The sequence below is a fragment of the Heptranchias perlo genome, chromosome 7 (assembly GCF_035084215.1).
Source record: "Heptranchias perlo isolate sHepPer1 chromosome 7, sHepPer1.hap1, whole genome shotgun sequence".
NCBI classification, from domain to species: Eukaryota; Metazoa; Chordata; class Chondrichthyes; order Hexanchiformes; family Hexanchidae; genus Heptranchias; species Heptranchias perlo.
Window position 1 is genome coordinate 49,079,255 of NC_090331.1, and position 17,184 is coordinate 49,096,438.

Consider the following 17,184-nt stretch of genomic DNA (forward strand, 5'->3'; position numbering starts at 1 on the left):
GATATTACAGAGGTGGAAGTAGGCGGTCATGATGACTGAGCGGATATGTGGTCAGAAGCTCATCTCAGGGTCAGATAGAACGCCAAGGTTGCATACGGCCTGGTTCAGCCTCAGACAGTGGCCAGGGAGAGGAATGGAATCAGTGGCTCGGGAATGGAGTTTGTGGCGGGGACCAAAGACAGTGGCTTCGATCTTCCCAATATTTAGTTGGAGGAAATTTTTACTCATCGGACAAGCAGTGTGACAAATGAGAGACAGTGGAGGAGTCGAGAGAGGTGGTGGTGAGGTAACAGTTACATGGCCACTTTGTGTTCATTTTCTCTCTTTATTTTGGCATCTTCTTCCTTTCCTGGATAGTGACTCAGGCTGGGCTACAATCCCATTAGTATGATCACAGAATTTTGGGATTCAATCTTGTATATTGTGGGTTGGGAATCAAGGTCACTATTTGCCTTCATGTAATAAAGTATCTGTGCTTGGGACCCACTAAAAGTTGAGGGGGGCTGTGGAGGGGAAGATACACAACAAATAGATATTCTTTAAGATGATTCAAAACATTTTTATTTACTACTTATAAAAATAGCATTTTTTAAAATTATAAAACTGGAATGATTCCTGTCTGGTCAGCTCCAGCACCACCGTTCAGCACATTCTGAAATAACTAGTCTCAGACTAAGAGACTTAATGGGAACACTCACCCAGCTATCCATCCTTCCAGTCACGAAGACCACAAAGGTAAGTACAAGTGAGGAAAGTTATTTATCCATCAGGCTCTTCCTTTCATAAAATCCTATTGTCACAGCATCTGTCTCTTTAATAATTCCAGAGATTTTGTCTCCGCTACCCTAACTACAACCTTTCCACTTTCACAACGCAGTAACCATTCCCTCAGTAAATAAAACACCACATCCAGTGCTTTCACCCATTAAACAACACTCCCTTTCAAAGTTTAACTTTAACAGTATATAAATTAACGAAGAACCATCAAAAAATCTATTTGATTTGAATTGTAGCTGCCTATTTTGCAGCAATGTGAAAGCTCCTCAGAAAACAATATCCCAGAGTGCCGCCATCAAGACAAAAACTTGCTCCTGCAAAAAGCGATATGTCACCATTGCCTGAAAATTGTTTGCTCGGCATAGCAGAGATAGGTAAATGTGAAACAGATGCCTGTGTTGCAAGTTCCAACTGCTGCTTTGGTGGCACCGTTTATGCTGGCCTAGTTAAAATTTGTTGTGGCACTACACCACTTGCAGGTGGTGATGTCCCAGAGCCAGACTCAGAATTGCACGGCGAAGTCTTTTCTACGATCCTCCAACAGCAAAATACTGAACTCTTTCATGACAGGTGCAGGGATTATAAAAGTAATATCTGCATCTGTGTTTGAAAAAGCAACTTCTGGATTCTGCCTTACCTCCATACTGCAGCTGTCAGTGTGATGCACATGATATCATTCAACAGTGAGAGATCATATGATTTTACTTCTTGTTGCCCGGTGCGTTTTTCAGCTGGCATAGAACAGTGAACTTGAATCAACCCAAGGCTCCAAAACTTTGCTCCCATTCCATGGCCATTTATGTTCATATGTTGTCAGATGATGAAGTCCATTCATCTAAAGTCTAAATTTTCCATCTTTCTCCTTGAAAGACAACATATCACTCATTATGAACAATCTTATTGTCTGGCCATCCTCTATCACTTTTCTTTATACCATTTACTGACTTTGGCAAAATGAATCCTTTTGCTTGCAATGCCTTTCGAAGGTCAGAGAATCTAACACCGTGAATGACAAACTGTCTGTTGCACTCACGCTTGCCTGCACAAGCTTGAAGACTATTTTCATGAGTACTAAAGGAATCAGTAATGCACGTCACCTTTGTGGTTGCTGTAGCAGATGAAACCTTCGGAATTGTTGCTGTCATTGTACTAACGCAGTGAGTGGTGATGGTAGGTTTGTCTTTTGGCCAGTGTTGTGCTTTGTCTTAACATTTGTGTGCATACTTTTGTAAGTACCACACATCTTCAGTATTTGTTGGTATATTTTCTCTTTTTACAAGACCAGCTGTTCATTCTTCTCTCTGAAAAAGCACTGCTCTATCCCTTCTGACTTGTAGTCTTTAAATGAAACTGATGCAGCGATCAGCAATCTTCTCAATATGTGCACAATCTGTAGTTTTATCACCTCCGCTTTGCCACTTAAGTTTCATATAATCTATCTTCTGACTCCACAGCAATCAACAACCTGGTAAAAATTTGCACCTTTCCCTCTGTCCCCATCTCCAGTTTTTTCACATGGAGTCAGTAATCTGCTCTAGCCATAATTATTGAGTGAGAAAATTACATGCAGTAGTGAAGGTATATCACAACAGGCAGTTCCAGAAATGGCTGAACAATGATTACAAGGGGTTTCATGGCTGGTTTCTTTTCCCTCTGTAGTACGGGAATACTTACTATAGTTCTTTCACCAATTCCCTTGCCTACCACCAGCACAGACTAAAGATTTAATATTGGATGTTCTGGTTGGTCTGGCTGACTACACAAACGATGGTGCACTTACCCACTAAACTGCACATGAGGAGGAAGGGAGGTTATAGAGCTACTGCTTTGAAAAATATTGTGGAAGATGTTTAGTTAAACATCTGGGAGCAGGAACTCCCACTGTTACTTTTTAAAATAATTTTCTCCAAAGCGCTGGCTCATGTTGGTGCACAGTTCTACATTTAACGGCAACCTCACCGAAGTAGCTATTCTTCTCACATGAGTTTGGGCAATGAGTGTGAGCAGATATTTTGACTGTAGAAGCGTCATAGCTGAACCCAATCCAATCCTTACCTGACGCATATCTCTCTGGCAAAGTTCACTGGGTAGCAATTAGGAGCAGGAGCTATAGCTGATTCTTTCTTTTTAAAAAAAATTCGCACCCTAAGCGTGTAAAGTGAATTGTAGAAGTTTGGTTTAAGATCACTAATTTTTCACAGATCCAGAATCAAAACTGTGTCCTTCCTAGTTTGTACGCAGCAAGTGGTAGATTTGCCCACTGAGTCAACTCCTAGTTTAAAAAGATATTGTAAGGAATCCTTGTCAGAATACATGTTTTCCAAACCTCCTCAACTTTGTTTTACTTAATAGGAATCTTTGACCACTAATGGATTCTGAGATATCAAGTGAACTTTTTCAGAGATATTTCTGAATTTGTTATTTAGTTGTGAGACTATAAACATTTATGTGCAAAAGCTACTCAAAATATTTTCAGTTTAATTTCAAACCTGTAAATATTTAAATTCTGTTTGTTAGGTCGCTGCTTATTTGGAAACTTTTATGTTCGAGGAGATGGTACTTGCGTTTACTTCTTTACTAAAGGTATGAACGTTAGCAGAGAACTTTAAATTATAGAGAATGCTCAGGAAGTTGTGGAATATATAATTCATTCCACAAGTGAAGAGATCTGCAAATTGAGACATGGCAAGGTCACAAATGAGTTAACATCTTCCTTGCTTGCTGAATGAGTATATGGTTCTCATTAAATATTCTACTTTTATCATAAATATACTGTTTGATAATAAAAGTGAAATTAATCTATTTTGAGAATTGTTAACACGGGCAGACGGTGTTTTAACAGTCTTCAGTAAGCTGTGTGAGCTGCCTGTCCATTGCTTCCAGAAGTGACTGGCTGACATGTTCAAAGATGGAAGAATAACATTCACAGGAAAATTCAGCTCAAAAAAATTCAGCTCAAAACAGAATATTTTATGTTACTATCTTGAGTCACAGAGCAAAGGTGATGTTTTAGCTCCAACTAAATTAAAAGAATACTGAACACAAAGCTGCGGAAGGATTTAATAGGCAGTTATTGCTGATTCCATTGAACACAATAGACTAGAAATCACTGTTGGCAATATTAGTGGACAAATGCATAATGCTCTGCTATTTTAACAGTGGTGTTAACCCACTTATATTGCTGGCATTAAATTGTAGGCCAATGTTGTTTTAATTCTATACTTGTGTTTGAACTCCATTGTTTAAAAAGTAGTTTATTTTTTTATCTATTTTGAGCTACAAAGCTAAAACCTTACTCTAGCCCTGTGAATCACCAAATAACATTTAATTTTGGATCAAAATGATCTTTTGAATTTGATTCTTTATCCATTTTAAAGTGATTTTCAGAGTGGTGACTGAAGAGCCACTTGGGTGGTAGGAAGGGAAGAAACATTGGCAATGTACATGTTGTGGAATGTACTTCAATTTTTTTTAATTGACCCTATATATTGGTGTGTGTAGAGGGAGAGAAAATCAGCTATCAATGTGGATTTCTTTTCTGTTCATATTCAGAGTAATTCTTTGTCTGGTCCACAATTTTTATAATAGTTGTGGGCACCAAAAATGTCTTTTGATCAGACTACTAATTATATGTATCTTACTATTATAATCAATTTTTAATTAAACATGTTTTTCTTTTACAGAAGAAATTGCGAATATATTCATCTCAGCTGGTTTGAAAGAAGTTCAAAATTTAATGGATCGGCGGCTCCAAGTTAACCGCAAAAAGAGAGTCGCAATGCACCGTATTTGGGTGCAATGCAAATACCAAAAGCCCTCTATAAAATGTTTAAATTAAGGGTTGAAGATATTTCTTTTTGGATCTCCTTTAAACAATGTTGCTCCAGGTGGAAAAAGTTTTACTATTCTGTTAATTTCTTTATATTCCTTTAAAATTTTGTCCCTATTTCTTCACTATCCAATTTAACTTATGTATTACTGCGGATCTGAAAAATGCTACTAAAGTTTCTGTTTGACATACTTGTCTTTGTGCTGTGTATACCTGTGCCATTTTTTTTACATATTGAAAAGATATTTAAACCAGTTCTCAAAGGTGCTGCATGCCAGAGTGTATTCTCTCCAATATGAGAGATGTACCCATCAGTCCTGTTATAAGATTACAACTGTAGCAACATCTTGTGAGTTGTTAGCACTTAACAATCCTCGTGTTTATGTCAGGAGCGCAGCACTGCCACGTACAGGTGCATATCGGCACTCAATATCCATTCAGAAGGTCTTTGTGGGTTATCAGATTAGCGCATGGTGCAACTCGCTATCAGAAACTGTTTCCTTGCCTGCAGCTCTGCTCTTTATACACAGGCATCTAAATGCAGAGTTGACTATCATTTGCTCTGTAAAATCAGTTGTACATTGGTACTCCAGTCCAATTTCTTCAAGTCTTTCTGCTTCTTCCCACCAAAGGATTGATTTTGAGACTTCTTTCTTTGCACTCTGTTACAACAGCTAATGTACCAAAAGAAAGGTCTTATAAGTTACATTCATAGCTCACAAAATACCAATGTACGAGACCATAGAAACTACGTTCTCAGCATGACAGCATCTAACTGCTTCTTGAATGATGTGAGATTTTGCCTCATCACCGTACCCAGAAGACTGCTCCAGGTATTAATCACTCTTTACGTGGAGATGTGCTTTCTAATAGCAGTCCTGAACTTACCATTATCTAGTTTATACTTGCATTTTCTTATCCTACAGCTGTGGTTTAACTTGAAATTGTGCTTTGATAATATTTTCTAGTCCACTCAGATACATCTTTATGGTCCCCTCTCATTCCCCTCCTTTAGAGACTGAGATGTCCAAGTTTTTTTAGTGCTTCATCATAACCCAGTCCTCTGAGATTAAGGATCAGTCTCATGATCCCTCTCTGTGCCACTTCCAAGGCTTGGATGTCTCCCTTGTGCTTTGGTACCCAGAACTCTTCATTGGGGAAAAAAGGAGAACATAGTTACTCAATGTGTAATAAGTTACATTTATTTATATTAAATTTCATCTGCCATAGTTCTGCCCGCTTGCAAACTTTGTTTAGGTTCTTCTTTAGTTCCATGGCTGCCGCAACAGGATCAACTGCTCCCTGCCCCTTCCAATTTGGTATGAAGGGTTCTCAAAATTCCCACATTTTTCATATCATCAACAAGGATATGACTTTTGGACTTTTATGGCAGAGGACCCAACTGCTGGGTTAAGTGTAGAACCCTGCAGACAGAAGGCTAGGCCCATGAGGGCCTGGGACTGGACATACCCGGGCTTGTTGGATGCAGTGCGGATTGTTGCCTGAAACCAGACAACGAGAGGAGACAGAATACGCATTCTTCCCTTTAAATAAATCAACCCAGAGAAAGACTTCATCTTACACAAAACTAAAGCCCATCAAAGCCTTGCATAAATAATCGCTACTAACTACTAAAGCAGGAAGGTAGCAATCAATGCAATTATGCAAACCCATCAATACTTCACATATACAATGGCTTTCAGTTCAAGACTAGTTACAGGGACAGGAAGCCAACGATAAACATTATGTGGGCCCATTATAAACAATGAGACAACAACCTCCTGAAGAAGCCCACCATAATCAGACAAAGAACTAACCTTGATTTGGATTCAGATAAGAAATTCGAAAAACAGTATAACTGGGCCACCAGTTACGAAGGGGGAGCAGTTTTGGAGTAGGTTTTAAGCAGAGGTTGTAAGCAGGTGTTAAGCGGTTGAAGCAGAGTTTAAGCAGGGAGAGGTAGCTGAGCCAAGCGGAGGAAGGAGATCCGGAGGTTCGCAGGCCCGCAAACAACATCACGGCAAGGGGCACGGCGTGGCAGGCTCAACCGAAGACGACAAGGCCGCAACCGCAGCCCTCCACGAAGATCGCTCACCCACAATTGTGCCTTACCACATCAGCAGACTCTACCCAACTGAAGAACCTTCGCAGATTCCACAGACCAGGACCACATGGAGACGGCAGGCCCCTGAGGACACAAAGAGCGTACCCCAAAACTGCAACCGGCTTACCTGGCTGGATTTCGAACTGTCAAGGAACCCTGGTTGGTGAGCATGATCCCTGACCTCTCCTAGTTCAATTTAGTTAGGTTTTGGGGGTGGGACAAGGGTAAGGGGATTAGTAGCGTGATTTTCCCTCGTTATGCCGTGTGTTCCCCATTCTTAACTAAGTGTACTTTGTATGTCTGTATAATCTCAGTGTAATCCTAATGTTATAAGTTCATTTGTGACTTCAATAAAGCCAGTTGTTTTTTTTCTTGCACCAAAACCAGTTGTCTGCTGCACTTTGTCACAACCCCCAAATAAGTCCAAGGTCTCGAACCCAGGGAGTGGGAGCGATTCGGACCACTCAGAAGTCAGAGGTGAAGCTGACACACACCACCACCCCCTATATTTGCAAAGTTGGATCACATTGCAACTGTTGAATCACAGATTTGACCTAGAAAGCCCATTGCCTTAAGCTTATATAGTAGCCTTTCATGGGGAACTTTATCAAAGGCGTTCTGGAAATTCATGTAGACGTCATAAGGCTTTCTTTACAACGTCCACTGGGCTGCACTTTCTCAAAAAGGTTAGAGGTTGGTCCGGGACCATCTGCAATTTATTGTCATGTAGGTCATCCTCAAGTTTGTTCCCATTATTTTGCCAGTTATTGTTGTAAGACTATTGGGTTGGTTTGGTTGCATTATTTTCCTTCACAAAAATTAAAAGTTTTTTTTTTAATTCCCAACTTTTTCCTATATGCACTGACTCAGGGTTATGGTTCTACAGGTGCTGGCAGCCCTTGGTACTTCTCTCAATTTGTCTAGGCTCAAACAAGAAAGACCAACAGTGTTAGTAGTCAATTTGACTGTGGAAGATGTCATAGCCAAACTTGGTGGTGTTCTCGCTTATCTCACACATAGATACTTTGCAACAGGAGTCACTTGGTGACAATCAAGAGCGGGAATACTGGCTGACTCTTATTTTCTCCCTCCCAGTCCAAGGTTCTGAAATCCCCAACTGCTATAATGGCTGAGATCTATTGGTTCAGCACAGTTTGGGAATTGAACCTGGGATATTATGGGTCCATATAGCTTAGTGCTACACCTATACTAGGCATTAGGGGAGCTGTTCACAAAACAAAAAAAAAAGTTGTATCATCTAAATTTCTAAATATTTATTGAATAAAGCTTTATTTTAAGTCATCATAAATAAGTGCACTGTTATTATGTCATTTACATTTTTTTTAACTATACATTTTTCAAACTGGAGACATTTCTTTCCAATCTGAGTAGATGCAAGCAGTAGTGTCTCCCAGGGATCATTGTTGGGACCATTTTCTCAATATACAACTGATTTTGACTCTGATATTGGGGGATGGGGGGAACACATCAAAATTTGCAGATGACACAAATAGCACGGTTAACTGTGAAGTAAACTAAGTAACTTCAGGAGGACATAGGGTAATAGATTGGGCAGATACATGTCAAATGAAATTAAATGAGGAGAAATGTGAAGTGGTGCATTTGGGAGGAAGAACAGGGAGAGGAAATATGAACTCAATGATTAAACTCTAAAAGAAGTAGGCAAGCAGAGAGACTTAAGAGTTCAGATACACAGATCTTTAAAAGTGGAAGGGCAAGGTAATAAAGCTGTTTTTTGTGAGATCCTCTATGTTTTACAAATAGGGGCATGGAGCACAAAAGTAGAGATAATGCTAAACCTGTACAAATTATTGATTAGGCCACAGTTGGAATATAGGGCCAGAAATTGCTGTGGGTGGCGAAGGTACATCGCCCGCCATTCGTGAGTATCTAACTCACCCACAAAATTTTTGCGGGCTTCTGGGTACCAACTTGCTTTAATTGAGACCTGCAAGAAGTGCAGCGGTCGTTCCCGGGCTTCTCTGAGCTGTGAGAGGAGGAAAGGATCTCAGCCCCCTTCACCAATCAGCTTGAAGCAAGTCACACTGTGAGAACCAGGAAGTGAAGCTCATTCACAAACCGTGCAGACTAGGAATCAGGAAATGTCAGATAAGATTAATAATATTTAAATTTTAAAATTTTTATTAACATTTTTTTAAATGTCCAAAAACTATTAAGATCAGGAGTAATGAAACTCCACATTTTTAAAAGTTAATTTTCAGTTCCAGAGAGATTGTTTAGCAGTCATTAATACTTACCACGCCATTAGAAGTTAGTTTAGACCTGATATAATTCAGCGTACCTTTTTTCTGGTGAGATTAGTTAGTTTCCCGCTGGGCAGAAGAGCAAGCTCGCACTGGTCCATTGATTCCTGCCTGCGATACCTCTTTAACGCAAAGCTGTCAGATCAGCAGGGAATCAGGAAGAGCAAGTTCCGGATTTCTGCGTTTGACTGCGCGTGTGCGCTCGCCGGAACTCGCTCATCCATTTGCCCTGAAATAACGGTGAGCCCTGTTAGCCTCACCATTCATTTCTTGAGCAGTTTCCGGGATGCTGTGTCCAATTTAGGAAAGATGTCAACATCATGGAGAGGGGATAAAAAGAGATTCATTAAGATGATACCAGGAAGAGAGGCTTTAGTTATGAGGAGAAACAAGAGTAACTGGGGCTCTTTTCATTATATATAAAAGGTAAGAGGATATCTGATAGGTGTTGGGTTTTGATCAGGTAAATAGGGGAAAACTTTCTACCGAGAATTGTTTATGCAGAGAGAGTTGTTAGGCCATGAAATTTTCTACCTGAAACAGTGGTGGAAGAAGAATCCATAGAAACTTTTAAAGTGGATAAATGTATGAAAAAAATATATGGAAGTCTATAGGGAAAAAGCAGGTGATGGATAGTTGTTTCAGAGAGATGGTGCAGATGTGATGGGCTGAATAGCCTCATGTGCTATAAAATTATATGATTTTTACTTTCTCTTTAACTTTGCTAAAAGACAAGGAGAACTGGAAGTGCAGCATATCTCACATGTTGTCACCTCTGGTGAATTAACAAGGACATCAGTTTCTGCCTAATACTCATCCATGTGATGAATTCTGAATCTCGGTCAGTAAAGGCACTCTGGCAACGGGATGAAGGTCATTTTAACAGATACCAGTGACCAAGTATCATGAGTAAAGGTCCTAGAGCACATCACATGTTTGCCTTTCTAATTGGCTAGATAACTAAACAATAAGAAGAATAAAAATTCTTGAAAAGTTAGCTCTCTCATAGTTTTGTATTTTTTTGGTTCCAATATTTAAAATTGACCAGATCTTTTCTTTACTATTGAGTACTTACAAAGAGATAAAACACTGATGTTAAAAGATTGCACTTGAACTCGGTAGAGGTTTCAGCTGATCCTACACATTTTAAACTCAATCCAATTTTTATTATAACATTCATATTTAGTGGTTATGAACACTATAAATTTCGACTAGAATGAAGAAAATGCATTCTTTGTATTTTAAATTTTTGTCATTTGGAAAATGTTCAGTTCAGCACTTTACTAATCTGTTGTAACATGTCTTCATTAAAATGTTTCTGGCACAGTATCTTTCAGTATTTGTACAACAGCTTTTGCCGATTTCATATCTAAATGTTTTGGCAAATTTTTGAACTCATCAAATTCAAAAATGTCTGTATTAGGAAATAGTGCACGTTTCCATTTTTGACACAGGATCAGGTGTGTACTCCTGGGTAAAATCAGGTCACAGTTGAAATACATAGTAAAACGCCAGCAATGTACGTTGATCCTAACTTCTGCCAATTTAATTCCATTTCAGGGCTCATCTGGGTTGGGAGTAATATATTAGCATGGATAGAGGATTGGTTAACGGACAGAAAACAGGGATATACGGGTCATTTTCAGGTTGGCAGGCTGTAACTAATGGAGTGCTGCAAGGATCAGTGCTTGGGCCCCAGCTATTTACAATCTATACTAATGATTTAGCTGAAGAGACCGAGTGTAATGTATCCAAGTTTACTGACAAAGCTAGGTGGGAAAGTAAGCTGTGAGGAGGAAACAAAGGGTCTGCATAGGGATATAGACAGGTTAAGTGAGTGGGCAGGCAGGTGGCAGATGGAGTATAATGTGGGGAAATGTGAGGTTATTCACTTTGGTAGGAAGAATAAAAATGCAGAATATTTTTTAAATGGTGAGAAACTATTAAATGTTGGTCTTCAAAGGGATTTGGGTGTCCTTGTACAAGAAACACAAAAAATTAGCATGCATGTACAGCAAGCAATTAGGAAGGCAAATGGAATGCTGGCCTTTATTGCAAGAGGGTTGTATTACAAGAGTAAGGAAGTCTTTACTACAATTGTACAAGGCTTTGGTGAGACCTCACCTGGAGTACTGTGTACAGTTTTGGTCTCCTTACCTAAGGAAGGATATACTTGCTTTAGAGGCGGTGCAACAAAGGTTCACTGGACTGATTCCTGGGATGAGAGGGTTGTCCTATGAGGAAAGATTGAGTAGTATGGGCCCATACTCTCTGGAGTTTAGAAGAATGAGAGGTGATCTCATTAAAACATATAAGATTCTGAGAGGGCTTGACAGGGTAGATGCTGAGAGGTTTTCCCCTGGCTGGGGAGTCTAGAACTGGGGGGGGGCATAGTCTCAGGATAAGGGGTCGGCCATTTAATACTGAGATGAGGAGGAATTTCTTCACTCGGAGGGTTGTGAATCTTTGGAATTGTCTATCCCAGAGGGCTGTGGATGCTGAGTCGTTGAATATATTCAAGGCTGAGATAGATAGATTTTTAGACTCCAGGGGAATCAAGGGATATGGGGATCGGGCAAGAAAGTGGAATTGAGGTCGAAGATCAGCCATGACCTTGTTGAATTGCGGAGCAGGCTCGAGGGGCCATATGGCCTACTCCTGCTCCTAATTCATATGTTCTTATGTTCTAGTGTTAGATTATACACACTTTTGTGCTATGGATTAACTACTGTTCCAATTCCTTTCATGGAGAAATCTTTTCCCGTAACAAAAAATAACTTTTTATATTACAACGCACAAGTATTTGTTTAGAATGTGAATTAACCATAGAATCATAGAATCATAGAAAATAGGAGCAAGAGTAGGCCATTCGGCCTTTCGGACCTGCTCCGCCATTCAAAATGATCATGGCTGATCGTCTAACTCAGTACCTTGTTCCTGCTTTTTCCCTGTATCCCTTGATCCCTTTAGCATTAAGAAATATATCTATCTCCTTGAATATATTTAATGACTTGGCCTCCACTGCCTTCTGTGGTAGAGAATTCCACAGGTTCACCACCCTCTGAGTGAAAAAATTTCTCCTCATCTTGGTTCTAAATGGCATACCCCGTATCCTGAGACGGTGACCCCTGGTTCTGGACTCCCCAGCCATCGGGAACATCCTCCCTGCATCTAGTCTGTCCAGTCCTGTTAGAATTTTATATGTTTCGATGAGATCACCTCTTATTCTTCTAAACTCTCGTGAATATAGGCCTAGTCGACCCAATCTCTCCTCATACGTCAGTCCTGCCATCCCAGGAATCAGTCTGGTAAACCTTTGTTGCACTCCCTCCATGGCAAGGACATCATTCCTCAGATAAGGATACCAAAACTGCACACAATATTCCAGATGTGGTCTCACCAAGGCCATGTACAACTGCAGTAAGACATCCCTGTTCCTGTACTCAAATCCTTTTGCAATGAAGGCCAACGTACCATTCGCCTTCCTAACTGCTTACTGCACCTGAATGTTCGCTTTCAGCGACTGGTGTACAAGTACACCCAGGTCTCGTTGCGCCTCCCCTTTTCCCAATCTATTACCATTCAGATAATAATCTGTCTTTCTATTTTTACAACCAAAGTGGATCTGTTAGCTAAGATAGAAGCCCATGGAATCGAGGGAAAAGTACGGACTTGGTTAGGAAGTTGGCTGAGCGAAAGGCGACAGAGAGTAAGGATAATGGGTAGGTACTAACATTGGCAGGATGTGACTAGTGGAGTCCCGCAGGGATCTGTCTTGGGGCCTGTTGGGTGAAAATAAATTCACATCTAATCTGTGGTAAAGTAAAAGGTGCAGTTTATTAAAACAGAGCTCTGGGAGAAGGGTCTCTGACCCCGCGGTCTGTGCGGGCACCTTCTCCCCGATCAACAAAATTCACAAGCTTGTATACAGTACAAGACTGGAGCACACCGATAGCAGTTACTACATTACTTATTCCTTAGCCAATCCGGCTCCGTGGCAACATTCAAAAACAACCTAATTATAACTTTACATCGTTAGCTAAACCCCTTCTTTTAGTTCTGTCTTTTATCCAGTTATCTGGACAGTCGGGTCCATTTTTGCTATGTCGTGGCTTTTGGCCAATCTGAGTCAGTGACTCGTGATTGGACATGGCTCAAAGGTTAATCAAATATACCCTGCATACACCCACGTGACAGTTGCTACTTCGTAACCCGATTGTTCTGCAAATTTTAACCTTGTTTCCGCATGCTTAATCACTTTTGTCCCAACTGAAACTAGGTTGTCATGCTGTGTTGCTTGACTGCAACATTCAGCTGGTTCAAATTCCAACCCTTCAGTCCCTCCTGTTGGTCCTGGTACAAATTCGGCACCCCATCCACCACCCTAAACATTCACTCCCTTCACCACCGGCGCACTGTGGCTGCAGTGTGTACCATCCACAGGATGCACTGCAGCAACTCGCCAAGGCTTCTTCGACAGCACCTCCCAAACCCGCGACCTCTACCATCTAGAAGGACAAGAGCAGCAGGCACGTGGGAACAACACCACCTGCACGTTCCCCTCCAAGTCACACACCATCCCGACTTGGAAATATATCGCCGTTCCTTCATCGTCGCTGGGTCAAAATCCTGGAACTCCCTTCCTAACAGCACTGTGGGAGAACCGTCACCACACGGACTGCAGCGGTTCAAGAAGGTGGCTCACCACCACCTTCTCAAGGGCAATTAGGGATGGGCAATAAATGCCGGCCTTGCCAGCGACGCCCACATCCCATGAACGAATTTTTAAAAAATTTAGATTTTGCCCCGGGATCAACTTCCAATGGCGTTTCTGGCCCTCCATCGGGTAGTCACCCTGTGTTGAGGGTTGGGCTCAATTGTCCTGAGCTCGTCCTTCGTTGATCATCATGTGACTCTTTACATGTGAGACTCGTCGTCCTCGTCGTATTCTCCCGTTGCTTGTAGTTCGTCTGTCGTTGATAAGCAGGGGTTTTATCGTAACTCCAGATGCTACTGGAATGCCAGCAAGTGCCAATTTATAACATACTTTCAAAATTGTTATCATAACACAACACGTTGTCATCACTACAACAACAATTATAAATCCAGGCATCAAATACGATCCCCATGATCCTGCAAAGAGCCAGTCCAACCAACCTTCCCCTGAGGTTTGGTGTAATGTCTTTACCTCCTTTTGTATATGTTCGGCCAAATTGGTTATATTCTCTGAGCTATCCGGTATGTAGGTGCAGCACTCAGCGCCTATCATTGCGCACGTGCCACCTTCTTTAGCTAGGAGATAATCAAGGGCCATCCTATTCTGGAGAGCTATTGTTCTCATAGCCACCATTTCTGCACTTATTTCAGACAGGGTTTCAGCTGTGTCATTAGCTACTTTCTCTAATACCGATGCTACGAGTCGAATTTCCTTTATTGCCCTAGCCGTCCCATACCCGGGGAATAAAATAGCGAAGAACCGCTCTGTTCCTGTAATTGCCCTTTTGGATCGATAATGGTGATGATCTGCTAGGGAGGGCAAGTGATGGATGTATGGCACCACATATCCCAAATAGCAGGACCCAGTCCAATTTTGTGGAAGCCAGGGGTATGCCTTATGTCCACAAATAAAATAGGTCCCGTTATAGGCAGTTAGGTCCATATTCGTTGCGAATGTGGAAAAGCCGGACTCGCCGTTACTCCCTGTGATTCCGTTCCATTTCCCCCCACTAGTGAGGTTTGTTAAACCAGTTGTGTTAAACCACCAAACTTCTAAGGGTGAACCTTGTTTGAGTGTTGTCCGATTATGTTTACATCTACTGTTTCCTGCTTCCAGATTCCTCTCTTCCCCTCTGCATACATTCCTTATCCAACATATCGCCGCAACGGGTCTTCCTACCCCAGTTGTGTTTGTGAGGATAAGGTACGGTGGCTTTTCGCTTATGTTATACACGGGTTTGTACCATCCTTCAAACATGTTTAAGGGATATCCTGCACTCCTGAACTGTACTCTTTGTTCCTCCTGTTTTCTGCTCTGGGTGTCATTACCATCAGTACTACTGCTCGTATTGTTTCTACTGACTAACCATTCAGCCATTTGAATTACGTCCAATGGTATTGGTCTAAGGGGGATTCCCCCGTTGGAGTGGATTGGGATATGACTACATACCCAACACCCACTTTCTCCCTTGTCCCTTACATACACATAACTCATATACAAAAAAGTATGAACATGTAACTCTCGCTTTTCCCATGCCGGCTGACATGTCACTCCGGTCAATGCCACACATATTCCACAAAACAATACTATAGTCAAATACATTTTAAAGACGTATTAACAACTTTCCAAAGGGTTATTGAGATTGATTGCAGGTATCACCTGTTAAATATACAAAGATGCATTTTAGTCCTTGTAGACCTTCAGTTGGGTCCAGTGTTTCCACCACCCCATCCCCTTTATATCTATACATTGTGTAACTCCAAGAGCATTTGTCGAATACAAGCAGGGGCTATTACCTTCCCGTTCTTTCGCCAAACCCCCCTGATCATCCGCTCTACCTCCTACCCGATACCATTCCTGCTTTTCTCCCGGCGCGTTATCCCAGTGCAACCTTCCGATGTCTATCTGGTCTACCTGTGTACTTGCTACCGGTAGTTCCTGTTCTAATGCCTGCTGCGCTGCCAAATCCGGGGCCCGATTGCCCTTCTGTTGGCGGGTTTCTACCTTCCGATGGGCTTTAATTTTTACTACTGCTGCCTGCTTTGGTGCTTTTGCAGCTTCCAAGAGGGTCCCTATTCGCTGTTGATGCCTGATGAGATCTCCTATCCCCTTCTTCCCCAAGCTATCATATAATCGTGTACCACTCCAAATGCATATCTACTATCTGTGTAAATATTTACTGTTTTTCCTTTTGCCAGGGTCAGGGCCTCAGTGAGTGCTACTAATTCTGCCACTTGGGCTGATAATGCCCCGTCCGATCTGCCGGACAATACTGTTTCTAATTTTTTTCATTTACGACTGCCCACCCACTTTGGGGAGACCCGTCAACATATTTTCTGGAGCCGTCCACATATAGGGTAAGCTGTGGGTCTTCCAGAGGATCTTCCTCATCTATTTCTGCACATATGTGGGGTTCCCCTGATCCCAGGATCCCTTCAGCGGGATTCTCCCCCATATCCCTAACAATCACCACTGATTCATCCTTAGGTATTAGGACCGTTTCCCAACGTGCCCTCCGCATGTTAGATACTGACCGTAGCTTATTATTATTTAACATTTCTACTATCGTGTGTCTGGTAAGGAGGATAATGTCCCCGGTCATTACTGTGGGCTCGCTAACCTTTACCGCCTACGCTGCGCAGTCCAGTGCTGCTACACATCGTGATAATCCAGCGGCTACGGATGACTGTTTAGTGGAGTAATATGCTACTGGCCGTCGCCTGTCCCCATGTTGTTGGGTTATCACGGCGGCGTAGAACCCCCCTTCATTCTCACAATGAATGTGGAATGGTTTCCTCATGTCGGGTAGACCGAGGCCAGGGGCTGATATTAGTGCTTGTTTTAAACTCCCATATGCCTGCTCCTGTTCGAGTCCCCACTCTACCGGGGTATTACCGGGACTTCCCCCTTTCACCAATTTCTGGATGGGCCCGTATGGTTTTCGTTCTAGTTCTCAATCCCCGCTCAAAGACGCTGCACTCCCTACCCTAGCCAAATTGGTGCACGGTTTATCTATACTGACCTTGGACCCATTTCCTTTGGACCAAACAATTTTATTTTGCGCGGAGTCCACCAATATATTAAATTCTTTTAGCAGGTCTATTCCTAATATGGTACCTTCGTTATTTGGACACACATAAAATTGGGCAGGGAAGAGTTTTCCTGTTATCTCTAAAACTTGTACTTCACTTTTATAAGCCTTAATTTTTATACCCACTAATCCTACTATATATATATATATATATTCCCTGGTTGTCGGAAGGGGCAAATCAGTCAAGGATACTGATGCTCCTGTGTCAATTAACATTTCACACGGTTGGCCCCCTAATAATGCTGCTACATAGACTCGGTTATCCAAGCCTCCTTTTACAGGGGCCGCCTCCCGTCATTGACTCTTCCCTATCCTGTCAATTCCATCCTTTCCAGTAAAGTCTCTAATTCTGCTATTCTTATTTCCTGTTCTTCCATCTTA

The 17,184-nt window shown here is 41.7% G+C and overlaps 1 protein-coding gene across 3 annotated transcripts in view; it reads left to right on the top strand.

The window, feature by feature from the left end:
- mettl8 (methyltransferase 8, methylcytidine) overlaps window positions 1–7,093 on the top strand; it is a 52,507-nt gene extending 45,414 nt beyond the window's left edge. For 2 of the 3 annotated variants that reach the window (XM_067987476.1, XM_067987475.1), the window contains exons 9-10: window positions 3,295–3,360; window positions 4,461–7,093. In XM_067987476.1, the coding sequence (XP_067843577.1) occupies window positions 3,295–3,360; window positions 4,461–4,615 (221 nt within the window). In that variant the 3' untranslated portion in view covers window positions 4,616–7,093. The remainder of the gene's footprint in view (window positions 1–3,294; window positions 3,361–4,460) is intronic. The other variant, XM_067987477.1, reaches the window with a different exon arrangement.
- Window positions 7,094–17,184: the final 10,091 nt, after the last annotated feature.